This window comes from Ruditapes philippinarum, unplaced genomic scaffold (assembly GCF_026571515.1).
Source record: "Ruditapes philippinarum isolate M1 unplaced genomic scaffold, ASM2657151v2 ctg8510_1_1_1_1, whole genome shotgun sequence".
Classification (NCBI taxonomy): Eukaryota; Metazoa; Mollusca; class Bivalvia; order Venerida; family Veneridae; genus Ruditapes; species Ruditapes philippinarum.
In genome coordinates this window covers 1-18856 of record NW_026855029.1, presented here as the reverse complement: position 1 = coordinate 18856, position 18856 = coordinate 1, and the positions used below count along the sequence as shown (strand labels likewise).

The 18856-nt window shown below is 36.5% G+C and overlaps 1 protein-coding gene across 1 annotated transcript; it reads left to right on the top strand.

The window, feature by feature from the left end:
* The first annotated feature begins 9650 nt into the window (after positions 1 to 9650).
* LOC132741899 (uncharacterized) lies at positions 9651 to 11306 on the top strand. Its single transcript, XM_060730169.1, has one exon. It carries the CDS (start codon positions 9651 to 9653, stop codon positions 11304 to 11306), a length of 1656 nt encoding a protein of 551 aa, XP_060586152.1.
* The last annotated feature ends 7550 nt before the right edge of the window (positions 11307 to 18856 follow it).

The following is an 18856-nucleotide window of genomic DNA, read 5'->3' as shown; positions in this document are numbered from 1 at the left end:
TTTTACAAATGCATAAAATATCTAATACCAATATCTCAGACTTAGAATGAACTGTTCCAAGTAAACAGCTGAGCAAAACCATTTTAATATTTTTACCAGGTAAATGGTGATATAGACTAAAGATAGGTTGAATATATTTTGGTTTCTTAACTCAATGTTATATGTTATTTTGGTTTTGGAGTGATGTATGTAGATATATTACCTGTTAAGATTTTATATCACCCGAGCCGTTAGGCGAGGGTGATATTTTATCTTGGCAGGTAATATATCCACACACATCACTCCAAAACCAAAATAATAATTTTATTACCCTTCCCCTGCCGAGTTAAATCGATTTTGATATAAATCATTGCTACTTCTTATGAAACGTCGAAATAAGATTCCCTTTAGGGTACCCCTTCACACCAACATGACGTCACATAAATACATGACATATGTTCTTTCGAACCTAAAGAATGTAAACAAGAGAAAAGGAGTAGTCTGTTGAACGCACTTTTTTATGCCACCGGGCATATAGTGATTAACCGTCTGTCCGTCCGTCCGTCCGTCTGTCCGTTCGAGGTTAACCTAGAACGGCAAGTTGGATTTTTCTACCTGTACCAATGGCTTTTAAGTTACACACTTACTAATCAATACAAAGTACATGATCTGGGCAAGTTACATAACTCTGGCTTTCATATTTACCAAGTTATTGCCCTTTTCAGCACTTAGAAAATGAATAATGGTTAACCTAAAACGGCAAGTTGGAAATATCTTAAGGTCTATCTATACTAATGGCTTTATAATTTCCACATTTACTTATCAATACAAAGTACATGATATTGCCAAGTTATTAGTCCCCTACCGGTTTACCGGAGGGGACTTTAGGTTAACCCTCCGTCCGTCCGTCCGTCTGTCCGTCCGTCCGTCAGTCAGTCAGTCCGTCCGTCCACAAAACTGGATCCCGCGATAACGCAAAAAGTACTGAAAATATTTTAATGAAACTTGATATATGGATAGATGGCAGTATGGAGATTATGCACGTCTTTTTCTTTTCTTCCTATGTTGGAAATTCTGGTTGCTATGGCAACAAATAGACTGAAAATATGGCAAATTTAACACATAACCTGGATCTAGTGATAATCAAAAAAGTACTAAAAATATTTTTATGAAACTTGACATATGGGTAGATGGCAGCATGGAAATAATGCACATCCTTTTTTTATCTTCCTATGTTGAAAATTCTGGTTGCTATGGCAACAAATCGACTGAATTTCAAGATTTCTGATTCTAGTTTTTAAGTTTTTTCACTATAAGTTCTTTATTTCTTAAGGTATTTTCTTCAAACTTTAAATATAAGTTGCTAGTCATCAACCACATTATATGTGACAAGGTTTACAACTCTAGCACAAAATTTATCAGAATTACCTCCCTTGAACTTTAAATTTTCATGAAAAAAAACATTGTTTTTTTTAATAACTTCTTTTTTTCTGAATGTATCTACTTCAAACTTCATATAAATGTTTCTTATTATCACTCAACATTTGTGAGTGTTCAATACTCTAGCAAGACTATTTCCAGAATTATGCCCCTTTTGAACTAAGACTTTTTTTTGAGAAATTGGTAATTTTTACTCAAACTTCTTCAATCATGATAGGATTTTCTTCAAACTCCCTCATCATAATAATATGACAAGGTTTATAAATCTAGCATCCATATTTCCAGAATTATCTCCTCCTTAAACTTTTAATATTTCCTATTTTTTTCTTTTAACTTTCATTTACTTCAAATTCAAAATAAACATTCAATATTTATACCTTCATTACTAATTGTTCTTTGTTACACTCACATCATGTATGACATCGTTTTCTCCTTTTTAAAAATTTTGCTTTTACAAATGTTATATTTTGATTATAACAGGGATCTTTAAAAAATAACTTTAGAGTGTCCTTCAGTCCGTCTGTCTGTCTGTACATAAAAACTGTTTCCTGTGATCACTTTTAAAGAACTTTTTCAACAAATTTACTTAAAATACAAACATAAGTGAATGGCCAATGGCCCTTCAGAATGTTGCTTGGGCTCTTACCGGTAGGGGACTTATGGATTGCTTGCAATACTATGATAATTGCTTGTATAACTGTGTCATCCATATTTCCCAATTATTAAATATTTCCCTTCTTTCACTTTGAAAATAGGGCCTTGTCTGGTTAACCTATTTCGGCAAGTTTTGGATTTATCTTAAATTTCTCCTAATTGCTTAATTTCTTTAATGATATCTTTCATATTTAGTATGTGGATACCTTTGATGGTCCTCTATTTTTTTCTTGAGTAAGCGGTCTCTAGGGTCAAGGTCAAGGTCACTGGTTTAAAAAATGAATAGTAACATTTTTGCTCATACAGCCTTTATATTTTATGTGATGTCTTAGTTAAATACAAACATGCCAAGGGAGGTCCTCCTTCTTTGAGTGTAGTAAGAGGTCATTTGGGTCAAGGTCAATGTTACCAATGTCAAGGTCACCAATGTTAAAAATAGATTTTTACATTTTTACAGGTGTATTGACCTTATTCAATAGACAAGTGTTATTTATAATTCATTTGATAGAAACATAAACTTTGATGGAGTTAGTGGTCAGTTGGGTCAAGGTCACCAGTGCTAAAAATAGATTTTTACACATTTGCTCATACAGCATTTATTAAGTGACAGATATGTTTTGTATTTGTTAGGAAGATAACTTGCATGGTATTCTTCCTTTTGATGGAGTAAGGGGTAAGTTGGGTCAAGGTCACCAGTGCTAAAAATAGATTTTTACACTTGCTCATACAGCTTTTATTTATTGACAGATGTATTTTATATTTGGTAGGAAGATAACTTGCATGGTATTCCTCCTTTTGATGGAGTAAGGGGTCAGTTGGGTCAAGGTCACCAGTGCTAAAAGTAGATTTTTACACTTTTGCCCATACAGCCTTTATTTATTGACAGATGTATTTCATATTTGGTAGGAAGATAACTTACATGGTATTCTTCTTTTGGATGGAGTTAGGGGTCAGTTTGGTTAAGGTCACCAGTGCTCAAAAAAGATTTTTACACTTTTACCCATACAGCCTTTAATTATTGACAGATGTATTTCAAATTTGGTAGGAAGATAACTTTCATGGTATTCTTCTTTTGGATAGAGTTAGGGGTCAGTTTGGTTACGGTTACCAGTGCTCAAAATTGATTTTTACACTTTTGCCCACACAGCCTTTATTTAATGACAGATGTTTTTCATATTTGGTAGGAAGATAACTTACATGAAGTTGAATATTTTTCAACTTCACAAGTCAGAGCAATGACTTGGCAACTTATATTTTTCACAATTACAATATGCCATGACTTTGTGAAGCTATATAACTTGTGTTTACAATTTTTTGGCAATTTTTCTGTCCATTACTGAGTGAATGGGTAAACATTTTTTGAAATATTGCTACTGACAAGAATCTGAGCCGGGGGCATTTGTGTTTAACAAAAACGTTATTGTTTGGAATTAATATCAAGCTTTCACAAGGTCATATTTGTTTTCAATACTGATGAGAATATGTTTTATTACTCTATTTTGGTAAATATTTACCATTTGACAGTTAAAAAGTGTTTGTAAATCGGAATTTACATCGCGTAAAATCCAACTGTACGCGCAACGCCACAGCGCATGCTGTTTACAACGTGGGGTATCCAACGGGTAAATTTGGTGTGTATATTACCCGTCTGGCTCCGTAATATCAATTTCTTTCGGGTGGCCAATATCCAATCAAAAAGGAAGAAAAATCTGGAAGGGTAATAAACATGTATATTTAGAGCTACTAAAGTTGTGTTTGTGGAAGATTTTATCTATCCATGCCATGAAGGTCCAAAAATGGACTTCCTCGTGTTTACTGTGTCAAATAATTAATAATTAAAGAGTGACAACAATGAAAAATTCTATATTCTAACACTATCGGAAATTTTTCTTTTTAAACAAAGAAGGCCCGAAGCGTGCAGTATTCTACAACAATTCACTCGCCGTTCCTATTATCTCCCTGTGTATTTTCACATTGTGGGTGCCATTTTGTTTATATAAAAACAACATCTTTTTGTCGAATTTTGTTGTAAAAACTATCTAGAACGAAAGAAAAAAGTATAACTAAGAAAATGAATCCGAACACCAATATCTTTAATTCAGTCGTTAACGCTGTACAGACGTCTAAAGTGTTGTTTACGTGACGTCTAAATGTAGCGCCAAACAGAACGTGTAAAATAATCAAATAAAGTACGCTAATTTAATGTCGCAAACGAGTTTTACATATATTTCACTTTTAATAACTTGTATTTCGCTTGAAAATTAAAGAGTGAAATGAAAGAAACAAACAAAGTTTTATCATTGTTTTCAAAATTCGTTATTCTCAAAATGTTTCTACACACAGTTGATTTAACGACAGTTTATTTCAACCCACTGGAACAGCCTTTAAAGAACGATTCTATTGGAAACTCTGAGGCGAAAACAAATTTAACCACCAAACATAAAGTCCAACTTTATAATAATAATTATATTTTTTCTTGACATGTTAGAATGGAAATAGATATTAATTCTTCGTGCATTATTGTATAGTAATGCACGTTTTTCGTTCAAATGCTTTGCTATTAATCACTCAGGCCTATCGGCCTTCGTGATAATATTGCTACGCATTTGAACTCAAACCGTGCATTATTCTACAACAATGCACTCAGAATTGATATCTATTTCCTAAATTTAACAAAGCCAATTTTCATAACTACCATCTCAATACAGTTATTGATAAGTTGATACCCCGTTGCTACCCCGTTGTTTCCCTGAGTACGACATTTTTTCAGGCATTGCCTCGTACTCACTTCAACAAAGATTAATTATTTTACGAAGCTGATAGATCTGTGCTTTAAGGGACGGATTCGAGACTGTGTTTTTATTTTCTACGCAATCAATCTAAAATAAATTCTGTATAAAATGAATTAAATTTTCCCCACAAAAATATATTTGAAAAGTGCTAATACTCGCCGATTTATGGCTTTAAACCTGTGCAACAGTTCAGTACAATATATGAAATAAATCACATTTTCCGACGTTACCGTGAAGCGCTATTCACGTACATCGGCGTTACCTCATAAAAACGACTTGAATCACATTTTATTGTTTACAACGCAGACGGCGGTCGATTTGATTGTAACGCAGTGCGTTTGTCCCAATACAATTATTTAGAGGTTAATACTTGGTTGCTGCTCGGCATTATGCGATAATGGCCCGAAGATGTGCATAATGGCCTGAGGGCCGCAGGTCCGAAATATCTTTAATACCTATGTCCGAAATACGGCATTTAGACATCGCCGCTAATCTTGGTTCTCGCCCTTTCTAAGAAACGGACTGTTGTCAATGTAAACAAATACACATGTAGTTGTCATTCAGTTTAATCCTTCGAATACCTTTCAAACATGACAAAACAAAATAAATGAGACAATGTTGTTTTATTGTTGTTTATATCGATAAATACTCTAGTATTTTTTATAAACTATAGTGCCTTCAAGAACGGTTTCCGAGATTTATGTCTAGCTCTATAAATTTTGCCATCGGCATCGATCCGATCTTTTTTTCTACCTTCTGACTAAAATGATTTTGGAAGTTCTGAAGGTCATGTTTTGTCTTGGGTAAAATATTGTATTTTTGTCTTGAGTTTATAAATCTTCAATGTTAAGCTTTGTTGATTGAGTTGATTACGTCATTTAAACTTAAAAAATTTTGTGTGCAATTGACATTCATACAGTTCATTCAACGTCAGCAGCCATCTTCAAAGTCACTGAGAGTCGATTACGTCATTTTGCACGTGCGCTCTTTCGCTCGCCAATTATGGAAAAATAATGCCGAGTAGTAAGGCTGCCAAAATTGCATAATGACCTAGATCTTGCCATAATGGCCCTGAAATACCCTAGATTTTGTTACTATATATAGTAACTTAGGTATTAATTAAGGGTAATTGTCGTAAAGACGACGTTACGTTAGCGGGAACGGCAGGCAGACAACGTTACGTTGGCTGGAAGAAGAGTTCAAACGACGTCATTTCCGTTGTATTGTTATTTTACCGTTAATAAACATTATCATTTTAGACACAACGCAAAGTAGTTGCTTCTTATTTCACTGACCACTTTTACATTTTGGTGCCGTGACAAAACAGAAAGTATGGATATTTTGAGAATTAAAAAGAGAAGAAGTGCACATAAGGCTGTGATAACACGTCAACTTGGCAGATTAGAAGAATATGCGGGCGATAATACGCACTTTTCTACCGTTATTGAAACTCTACGCAACAAACTTTTGGCGCTGGAAGAGATCAACGAGGAGATAATGTCACAGGTAGATGAGGTAGACATGGAGACTGAGATGATCGAGACTGAGGACTATATGCTGGAAGTTCGGCTACGCATTGGAGATTTGGAGGCTCAACACCGCGCTGCTGTGGAGATCACCCGTTCCCAACAGATTACCCTTCAGAATACCACACTTGAGGAGCCCCTAAATAGTAACAACCATGAGACCGCACAACCCGTGCACAGTAATGCCGAAGAAACTTCAGGGAACCGAAATAATAGCACATCGGCTAATAACGTAAGTGACATTTCAATTCAGTCTGCATCAAATTTTCAAAAACTTCCGAAGCTTTCATTACCAAATTTTACTGGAGACATTTTGGAGTGGCAAACATTCTGGGACTGTTACGAATCAAGTATACATAACAACATGTCACTATCTGAGGTGCAGAAATTTTGCTATTTGAAAACTCTATTGTCCGACGATGCTGCCAGTGTGATTGATGGTTTGAATGTTACACATGGAAACTATTCAGAAGCTATACATTTACTCAAGGAACGTTTTGGTCAGACACATAAAGTTGTAAATGCGTACATGCAAGGTTTGCTGGATTTACCTAGACCAACTTCCCAACTGTCCAGTCTAAGACCGTTTCAAGAAAAGATGGAGGCATATATCCGTGGTCTACAGTCCCTAGGTCAAGGTCATGAGTCCTTTGGAAATTTACTTATACCGGTCATACTTGAAAAACTTCCGGCGGAGATCAAGCGGAATATGACACGCGACCATGGCGGGAGTTAATGGCGACTTCCGGAACTTAGGAGAGCGTTAAAGAAGGAGATAAATATAATAGATTCAGGCCAGCCAACACAGACTACATATGAACATTTGGTAACTGCATCTTTCCTTACAAGCACGAGACCAACACAAAAGAAGGAAAGTTTAAAGCACATACAAGAAGTCCAAATACCCCAACGCCCCCAATGTCCATTCTGCAGTGAAAATCATTTTGCTAATGACTATAAAAACATCATAAATCCTAGAGAGAGAAAAGCCATTATTCATCGCAAGAAACTGTGTTTCAACTGTTTAGGCAAACACATTGTTGCTTCCTGTCGCTCAAAACACCGCTGTAGAAAATGCAACCGGAAACACCATACCAGCATTTGCGATCAGAGTATCGGAAGCTCACTGAATACATCGGCTCAAAGTTTCGTCCCAATTTCCGGTAGTGAAGCAACAACACATCTTACTTCCGGTTCCAGTGCACAATCGGCCATTCTAAATTCTGCAACACAAAGTTGAAACAACGTATTACTGAAGACTGCTGTTGCTGAGGTTACTTCCGGTCACGCTTGTGCTAAAGCAAACATTTTATTTGACGAAAGAGCGCAGCGTTCATTTATTACTCATGAACTCGCCGAAACACTACAATTATAGAGACGCGGGTCTGAAGTTGTACATCTGGCTGCATTCGGGGCGGAGTCCAAGAAAGTCGGTCATTTTGAAACCGCCACAGTTTACCTGATAACTGACAACTCAGAGAAAATTGCCATCGATGTACTAATTGTGCCGTCTATTGCTGTACCTTTACGTAACCAAATACGTATCCGGACCACTTCCGGTGAAGTCATCAAGTACAGCTACGAACTACATTATAAATATTATTACATCTGCATCAGATTATGATGATCTTGAGCGATTCTGGAAATTAGAATCCATCGGCATTTTACCCGCAGCAGAAGAAAAGGCTTACGACTACTTGCATGATTATCAGAAGAACTGCATTACCTTTGAAAATGGCCAGTATACTGCTTCGTTGCCATGGAAACCTGATCACCCTAATTTACCCGACAACTATAACATCACATTAAGAAGAACTCAGAACACCATACGACGATTACGTGAAGACCCCCCTTTACTACAAAAGTACGACGGCATAATTAAAGACCAGGAAAAGAGAGGATTTATAGAGAAAGTGAATGTTTTACCAAGTGAGCGTCCCGTGCACTATATCCCACATCACGGAGTAAAGAAACATTCGGCCACCACCCCTATCCGTATTGTGTTTGACTGTAATTGTCGTCAAAACAAAAATTCACCCAGTCTTAATGATTGCCTTGAAACAACCCCTCCTGAGATCAACGAATTGACAAGTATTTTAGTGAACTTTAGAAAGAACAGATATGCCGTCTGCACAGATATTGAGAAGGCTTTTCTTCAAATACAACTCAACGAGAATGATCGTGACGTCACACGATTGCTATGGTTGAACGACATTTATGATCCAAATAGTGACCTTACAACATACAGATTCAAGTCCGTGCTTTTTGGTGCCACATGTTCACCATTTATACTTCATGCCACTTTAACCAAGCATCTGAGTGCCAATGATCATAATTGGGTGAGTGCACTACTTAAGAAAGACCTATAAGTTGATAACGTGATGTCTAGCTTTTCTGACGAGAGTACTCTACTTGACTACTTCCAGAACACACGCAAATTGATGACATCTGCTGGTTTTAACTTACGGTCCTGGAGCTCTAACAACAGTTCTCTGCGCAGCTTAGCGGAAGCGGAAGAAGTAGCCGAGACTGAAGAAATAACTAGCATCCTTGGAATAAAATGGGACCCGATATCAGACCAGATTTTCTTAGCACAGAAGACCATTTCTACCTCCCAATTTATGACAAAACGTGTCATACTCAAGGAAACAGCGAAGATTTATGACCCGCTTGGCTTCCTGACCCAAATCACAATTCGTGCAAAAATCCTACTTCAAGATATTTGGAAGCAAAAGTTCGAGTGGGACATGTCCCTACCAGATGACCTACAGACCCAATGGTATAACTTTGCTAAAGACTTAAACAGTGTATCCCTACCAGATACCCGAGAAGTTACTTCAAGGAAACTGACTCTTTGGCTTTTACTTCCGGTATAGGCGACAGTGCTGCCAGCGCATCCTCAGATCTTCATGTGTTTTGTGACGCCAGCCTTAAGGCCTATGGATCAGTAATATACATTACACGTGGTGACCAGTCTGCACGTGTAATATCAAGGACACGTGTCGCACCTTTGAAGCTTCTGACATTACCAAGGCTTGAACTTATGGCTGCAGTGATTGGTTCAAGACTTCTGCAGCACGTACTACAGACGATACCTACAGCATCCGTACACATGTGGTCTGACAGTCAAATTGTTCTACACTGGCTGTCATCCAACCGGAAGTTGAAAACATTTGAATAGAATAGAGTGACTGAAATACACAATCTTACAGAGAACAGAAGGTGGATTTACTGTCCAACCGAGCACAATCCGGCTGACATGTTGACAAGAGGAATTACAGCTACTGAATTTCTGAAGAGTAGATTATGGGAAAAAGGTCCTGATTGGTTAACTGATGAAAGTCGGTACCCGAGCCAACCAGCTGTTGTAACAACTGTTTTACTCGCAGAAGAACAAGATGATACACTTGTTACCATGAAAACCTACGGAATTCACAATGTCATTGATATCAACAGATTTAGCCGTTACAGAAAGCTTCTTAGGGTGACAGCCTATATGATGAGATTCATTCAACATTGCCGATCTGCGAGAACTTCCGATAATACGTCAACTCTGACGTTAACTGTAAAAGAACTTGCCGATGCAGAGAAGATGTGGCTTCACAATTGCCAAGCAACCACCTATAGCGCTGAGATTACATGTATCAAGACCGGAAGGAGAAACCTTACGTTTGTTAGGCAACTACAATTATACCTTGACAATAATGGCTGCATTCGCTATTGTGGTAGGATTCATAACGCACCTTTAGCTGAGCAAACCCGATTTCCATATCTGCTTCCGGCAAACCACCAACTGACGAAACTTGTAATTATAGACGCCCATGAAAGACACTTACACGCAGGTACGAGTGCACTTATTACCCATATACGCCAGAAATATTGGATTCCATCGATTCGCCAGTGTATTCAGAAATTACTCCGGAAGTGTAACCAGTGCCGCCGATTGTCAGGGAGACCGTACACAGCGCCAGATCCACCACCTTTGCCAAAGATACGAGTTCAAGATACACAACCTTTTACTGTGACTAGAGTTGATTTCACCGGAGCTTTACATGTACGAGGAAAAAACAAAAATGAGAAGGCATACACTTGTCTTTTTACTTGTGCTTCGACCAGAGCTGTTCATCTAGAAGTAGTCTCAGATATGACTCAATCTTCATTTTTACAAGCGTTTAGGCGATTCAGTAGCAGAAAATCTCTACCAAAGGTTATGATATCTGATAACGGAACAACTTTTCAAGCAGCAGCAAATACAATACGCCATTTAATGAATTCTACTTCCGTAAAAGACACGTTACACAACCATGGTACAGAGTGGCGATTTATTCCCAAGCGCGCTCCCTGGTTTGGTGGTTGGTGGGAAAGATTAATCGGTGTTACCAAAACAGCTATCAAAAAGGTTCTTGGTAGTGCATACGTCACTTATGATACTCTCCAAACAATCGTAACAGAGATAGAAAGCGTCATGAACGACCGTCCATTGACTTACGTAACGTCAGAGTCAACCGACACAGAACCAATTACACCAGCTCATTTGCTATACAGACGGCGTTTGACAACCCTGCCTTACAATGAAGATATATCGGAACCAAAACCAGTTTCAAGAGATGGGATCACCAAACAAGCGAGAGTACAGTCACAGATCATTAGCCATTTCCGGGATAGATGGCGCCACGAGTACTTGACGTCATTACGCCAGTATCACAAAACTACGGGAAACAATATACAAACGATTAAGGTCGGTGATGTAGTAATTATTCATGATGAAACCCCGAAATCACAGTGGAAATTAGGAACTATTGAACAATTGATCACTGGTAAAGATGGATTGACACGAGCGGCCATGGTTCGCACCAGTAACGGGCACACTACATCAAGACCATTTGTAAAGCTGTACCCCCTTGAGACTATGTAACAGTTACCATATTTTGCGCCTGGGAGGATGTCGTAAAGACGACGTTACGTTAGTGGGAACGGAAGGCAGACAACGTTACGTTGGCGGGAAGAAGAGTTCAAACGACGTCATTTCCATTGTATTGTTATTTTACCGTTAATAAACATTATCATTTTAGACACAACGCAAAGTAGATGCTTCTTATTTCACTGACCACTTTTACAGTAATACTTGGTTGTTGCTCGCCATTATGGCCCAAAAATGTGCATAATGGCCGACATTATGAACTCGAGGGCCACTATCGTATATGGCAAGCAGCAACCAAGTATTCACTTCGTTAATACCTATGATCGAAATACGGCGTTTAGACATCGCCGCTTATCATGGTTTTCGCCCATTCTAAGAATCGGACAGTTGTCAATGTTGTCGGACAGTTGTCAAATATTTTTCATACAGTTTAACACTCTGATTAAAACCTGATAGATCTAACACAAAATAAATATGAGAACATTCTGTTTTATTGTTGTGCTTATTATCGATAAATACAGCTCTCTACATTTTTGTTAGACCAACATTTAGATCTAGTGCCAATTTTTTATGAACTTTTGTGCTTTCAAGACTGATGTTTAGGTCTAAATGCCACCGATCCGATCTTTTTTCAACTGTCAATTTGAGGGCATTTTTTGTCTTGAGTTTAAAATCTTCAATTTTAAGCTTGACTGATTGCGATTAATTCTAAATGTCATTTTTAAAAACTTTAAAATATTTTGTGTGCAAGTGACTACAGTTCATTCAACCAGTTCAGCAGCCATCTTGAACGTCACTGAGAGTTGATTACGTCATTTTCCACGTTCTCTCACTCACTCACCCATTATGGAAAAATAATGCCGAGTAGCAAGGCTTCCGAAATTGCATAATGACCTAGATCTTGTCATAATGGCCTTGAAATACTCTAAATTTTGTTACTTTATATAGTAACATAGGTATTAATATAATGAAGGTTAACCTGACACAACTCATTTTTCCATAGAACGTGATAGCACTTTGACATCAGAGAAACGTGTTTCTTTAGTTTAGTTATCATAATATTATTATTTATGCAAAGAGATGTTCGAGTATCGCTTCCATTTTCCTTCCATTGTAATTCCTTTGGTAGAATAGTTTACGTTAAACCTGGGACTTAAAAAGACCTTGAGTTCGAGGTCTAACAACAAACACAAAAAAGAAATTCCCGTAAGATTAACAGAACCTGCTTTTTAATATGAAAAACAATCTCAGTTTTTAATGTCGCTGTGTTATATTACCATACCGAGAACACAAATTCAACTTTGTATCATAGTTCGAGGACCTTTCTGTTGAAAATATGACTCAGAGTTCAATTGTACACATAATATTATACAGTCATAGTGCGTTAACTGGAATGCAGTTTTAGTTACCCGCACTCGAAAGCATGTCCATTGATTGGTTCATTTTTTTCCGGGGTTTACTTTACGACAGTGAAAGGGATAACGATAGAAATGTCATATTTAGTACGCTCCCTTCGCAGTTCACTTAATACACTCACGCTACTCACGCTACTTCAGAGATAGAAGAATATTCGACCGAATATATTTAGTATAATAGATGCTCGTTCATTTGTTACTTTTTTCTTGGGTTTCATATTGCGTCAACAGGGAACATATTTTATTTTTGCCTATGATACAAAAGAGTTTCATATTACGACAACAGGGAACGTATTTTTTTATTTTTGCCTATGATACAAAAGAGCTTAGCAACAATGATATTGTAATAAACCGTGCGCATCATGTGTATATGAAAAAAAATATGATATATATATATATATATAACGCCTAGCAGAACAGTCATGAAAGCATAGCCACTGCTCATCCACCATCACAAAAATGATGGTTTCAGAACAGCTTTATATACAGTCACAAACTGCACTACACATTGAAACAAGCTCAACATTCTCATATATAGAGTTTGTTCTCTGTTAACATATCTCACAAATCAACGATGACATTTTATTGTCTTCTTCACTGATTGGGACCAGAAAACTATATATCTATTTCCGAAAGTCAACTGGATCACGTAAGATCAAGTAGATCCGTAGGATACAATGAATTTAGACAGATAAAGTATATATAAAGGGAGATAATTAAATTCAATACAGTTATACTTTCCCCTGCGTGGGATCACTTAAGATACAAGTGTGCAGATAAATTGATAGAAATGAGAGAATATATACACACATACCACCACATCGATATGCCAGTCCAATTACGGCACAGCGCCTAGCAGAACAGTCATGAAAGCATAGCCACTGCTCATCCACCATCACAAAAATGATGGTTTCAGAACAGCTTTATATACAGTCACAAACTGCACTACACATTGAAACAAGCTCAACATTCTCATATATAGAGTTTGTTCTCTGTTAACATATCTCACAAATCAACGATGACATTTTATTGTCTTCTTCACTGATTGGGACCAAAAGAACTATATATCTATTTTCCGAAAGTCAACTGGATCACGTAAGATCAAGTAGATATATATATATATATATATATATATATAATATATATATATATATATATATACATTTGGTTAAAAAAGCATAATATAAGAAATAAGGAAACAACAGTCTTTAAGTTTCCAGGTTTAAATCAGACTGTGCAGTACGTTCAGTACTGAATTATTGAACACGTTTGATAAAATATTACTACTTTATTTAACCAACGACTTAAATGAATTAAGTAATAGAAAATATATGTTGATCACATTTTCAAAATAAGTAGAGTTTACAGTCAAAACTAAAACGAAAATAACTGAAACGATTATTTAAGGAGTCAGAATTAAAAATGTTCTTTTTGAATTAGAGGAAACCTTTTACCGATCTGGTTTCAAGTTTATCACATGAAAAGTAAATAAGATCCATTTTTGTGTCGCCTCTACGGAGTAGTGGCGACATATAGGGATCACTTCTCCGTCGTCTGTCTGTCTGTCTGTCTGTCCGTCCGTCCGTCACAAAACTTGTCTCGACTACTCCTCATAAACTACTGGTGCAATTTCATCCAAACTTTACAGGAATGATCAGTACCAAGTCTAGTTGTGCATATTGTCAGCATTTTCCGGTTCAATAATTTTTGTCAGAGTTATGGCCCTTTAATAATTTTTAATTTTAAAGTTTGTCCGGACTACTTCTCTTATACCACTAATGCAATTTCAATGAAACTTTACAGGATTGATCTGTAGCTCAAGTTCTTGCGCATATTGCACGGGTTTTCCGGTTGAATGATTTTGGCCGAGTTATGGCCCTTTGATAAAAAGGTTTCTTTTTCTTGTGTGTTGCCAGATACACAAAAGCTTGTCCGGACTACTCCTCATAAACTACTGGTGCAATTTCATCCAAACTTTACAGGAATGATCAGTACCAAGTCTAGTTGTGCATATTGTCAGCATTTTCTGGTTCAATGATTTTTGTCAGAGTTATGGCCCTTTAATAATTTTTATTTTTTAAGTTTGTCCGGACTGCTTCTCTTATACCACTAATGCAGTTTAAATGAAACTTTACAGGATTGATCTGTAGCTCAAGTCCTTGCGCATATTGCACGGGTTTTCCGGGTGAATGATTTTTTGCCGAGTTATGGCCCTTTGATAAAAAGGTGTTTTTTTCTCTGTGTTGCCAGATACGCAAAAGCTTGTCCGGACTACTCCTCATAAACCTCTGGTGCAATTTTATCCAAACTTTACAGGAATAATCAGAACCAAGTCTAGTTGTGCACTGTCCGTCTGTCTGTCCGTCTGCCACAAAATTTGTCCCAAGACGAAATTGGCCATCATGAGGCGACACATGTGATTACTGATCGCTCTTGTCTTATTTTTATTAGCTTACTTTTTCTGTATTTGTAACTAGTAAAGTACATAATATTGAGTTTTTCTTCTTTTGCTTAAATTGTGACATCGAAGAAAATGGTATGTGATTTCAAAAATGGTATATTTTTAAAGAATTAAAATTACCTCTTCTGAAAAAGATAACAGAATTATTTCATGGATTTTTCGTTATGGAAAAATATATTGAAAAATATTACAAAAGGAAAAAAAATAATTCAGACGTATGTCCCTGAGATTACCCCAAATAAGAAAACAAAAATGAAATTTATGAGCAGAAAATGAGATCGGTGACCCCTAAGTGTTTTTGCTTTAAATGTTTATCATATTCTAACATCATGACATGTTTCAGGAATATATGCCGAACATCTTTAATTTTGCCGGTATGTTTTTATATTACTGCAGGTTTGGTAGTCAATTTTCATTGGATAATCGTGCAGTATTATAATATTAGTTATAAAGATCGTTGACAGATTATAAGGCCCTATATAAACGGTTATATTGCAAACAGCCGTTTATATACGGTCCTATAACCTGTTAACGATCTTTATAACGAATTTATAATACAGCAAGCATTATTTCTAGAGAAACAAGTAAGATTTCTTCATGAATCGACAGCAGCTGTGTATATAAAACAATATAAACGTCACGATTATCCAATGAAAAATGGCGTTACAATCGTGCAGTATTATAAAAAGCTTTATAATATAGCCGTTTTTATAGGGCCATATAACCTGTCAATGATCTATCTTTATAACTAAAAATATAACTATTATGATTATCCTATGAAAAGCGACGTTTCAAACGTTTTATAAAGTTTGTTTCTTGCATATATCAGACAGGATTATTTACCGTTTCCACCGATGCTAGAAAAACCTGTCTAACACAAGTCGCGCGTTTTAAATAACGTCGTTGCCGTGCTCCATTTATGGAAGACGTCATTTTACCATTATGAATGAATTGGTAAATTCATACGCTAACATAAGAATAAAGTGCGTTATGGGAATATCTGTTTTTATGATTTCTGTTCTGTAAATAATTATTGATAATTATGTAATATACAAGACAAAGAATCAAACATCGGCTGTCGGTACAACCGGTAATATCTTGCTCTCGGGTTACTGTTTATCGGCAACTCGGCGGAAGCTCGTTACCGCAGTTAACCTCGAGCTAGACATTCCTGTCTGTACCGGCAGCCAGTGTACGATTCTTATATAATCATCTTAAATACTAAACGTAAGCGTTTGTAAGAAAATGGTATTTCTAAATTAAAAAATGCGTCATGTCAAGTTAAACCCTCACAATAGACATTAATGGTATCGGGACCACCGTACTGCGTTGCAACCGAATCCACCGCCGTCTGCGTTGTAATCAATTTTTTGTCTATTATTTTATCAAAAGGCAATACAATTTTCAAAATTTGCAAAATATGGTTGATGTTGCACGTATTATACATATGATGTAATGCTTGTGCATTAAGGGGCCGTTTCTGCACACAATTGTAGTTGTTTTAACCTAAAATAGGCAAAAGTGGCGTCCCCACGTCAAACTTGCTAGTAAGGCCCCCACGGTTAAACGTTTAAACGGATTCGTTTCGATTTTCATTTCTAAACGTTTACGATATTTTTTTACCGTTTAATCGAAATGACCATATTGTCCTCAAAATATCTTAATCATTGCCTGTAATCACGGCTTTTATCAATTCCAATTGGTTTATTCCAAAGTAAAAAAAGGTGTTTACAACCCTACGCACATCATCACCGTGCAATAATCGCTTGTGGCATAATACATTTTTAGTAAAGTTGATTTTTCTTTGATCTTTCAAAAGAGCGAAATGGGGATACAATGCCAGAAAATGTGTGCCGACACAATCGTGATGAGCCCTGGACATTATTTATTTGTAACATGTATTAAAAAATAGAAAAAGTATGTCATCATTTGCCGACTCGAATACATGGTGTAGTATAGTACATAGAAGTACCACCGTTTAAACGGTATCGTTTCGGTTCTTAGCAATCGTGTAAACGTTTACAAAAAAATGTTTATCATTATTAATTCCGTAATTAGAGTCGATTGCACAGTCACTACTTATAATGTCCGCAGTCAATCGCCTGCCACCTTTTATCGTCTCTCTCGGCGATTGACGTCGCCAACGTCCTTGAAAATTTCTTCTTTTTGCCTCTCTCTTATTTTTCTTATTTTCAATTTCTCAATCACCCTTTCTTACTCATTTATTTTAATTAAAAACTTAGCTGTTGCTACCTTAACCTTTTCCCTTTTTCCATTATCCTTTTCTATGTTTTAGACAGTTTCTCAACTTACTATTGACACAATTTCTTATTGATCGAATTTCGTGACGTTCCGACGGCATAGTTTTTTTAACCCAAGTTTTTCTTTTACATGTGATATAATATTTATAAATTGTGATTGCAGACATAATGTTGTTTGAATGAAGCAATTTTTCTGACAACGTCAAATATGGCACATGACGTTTCGGCGTATTTTGAAATATAATTGTGTCATATTGTAAAATATACGCTTCATAAAGCGCCTATTGTCAGCGCAAATTTATGCTCTGCGCCGCGTGTGCGTTGCCATGATTTTTTATTCGCTGTAACGTACAAGCTACTTGCGTTATCAAATTAGATATGGCATAGTTTTTTTTTTATTAATTGTGATATAAAACAATAAGTGATAGTTTGAAAATTCTTTAGTTGACAGTCCCAGTCCGGTTTATTTTTGATCATCCCTCGTATGTCCTGAAGACTTTAAAATCTTTTTCCATTTTTAGACATACATACATATATATTTTTAAGGAGGATTAAGCATATGCACTATTAACAAGTCACATTCACAGGGACACTGATCTTACGCTACACTATAGTCTATCAGGATGATAAACCTTTATCAGAAATTCGTGCTTACTTTATAGGCGGGGCTTAATATGTTGTTTTATCAAATTTCGAAGCGTCAAAATGAAAAAAATATGTAAAAAAAAATATAGATCAAGAAATTTTTAAAAAGGCGTGGAATGATCTAAGGAAGTGCTACTGATGTATTTTCAACATTTTTCATGTGGGTACTTTTCTTAGTTTTTTTAGGCTGCTAGGCTGCCAACTTCAGGCTGTTAGGCTAACAGGCCGCTAGGCTGCCAACTTCAGGCCGCTAGGCTAACAGACTGCTAGGCTGCCAACTTCAGGCTGCTAGGCTAATAGGCTGTTAGGCTGCTGGGCTGCTAACTTCTAAAATTTCGAAGCGTCAGAATGAAAAAAAAAATAAAGTTCAATATCTAAAAAAATAAAAATCCCGATATTGAAGTAAGACGTGGATTAGTCTTAGTATATTCCGACGGTTTTCATGTTTGTACTATCCTTAGTTTTCTTTAGGCTGCTAGGCTGCTGGGATGTTAGGCTGCTAACTTCACAAATTTCGAAGCGTCAAAATGAAAATAAGATGTTAAGATAAAGTTCAACATCTTAAAAATTAAAGATCATGATATTAAAAAAAAGGCATGGAATGATCTATTTCCGACCATTTTCATGTTTGTACTATTCTTAGTTATCTTAAGGCTGCTAGGCTGTGCAGGCTGTTAGGCTGCCAACTACAGGCTGTTAGGCTGACAGGCTGCTAGGCTACAAACATCAGGCTGCTAGACTGCCAGACTGTTAGGCTAAACA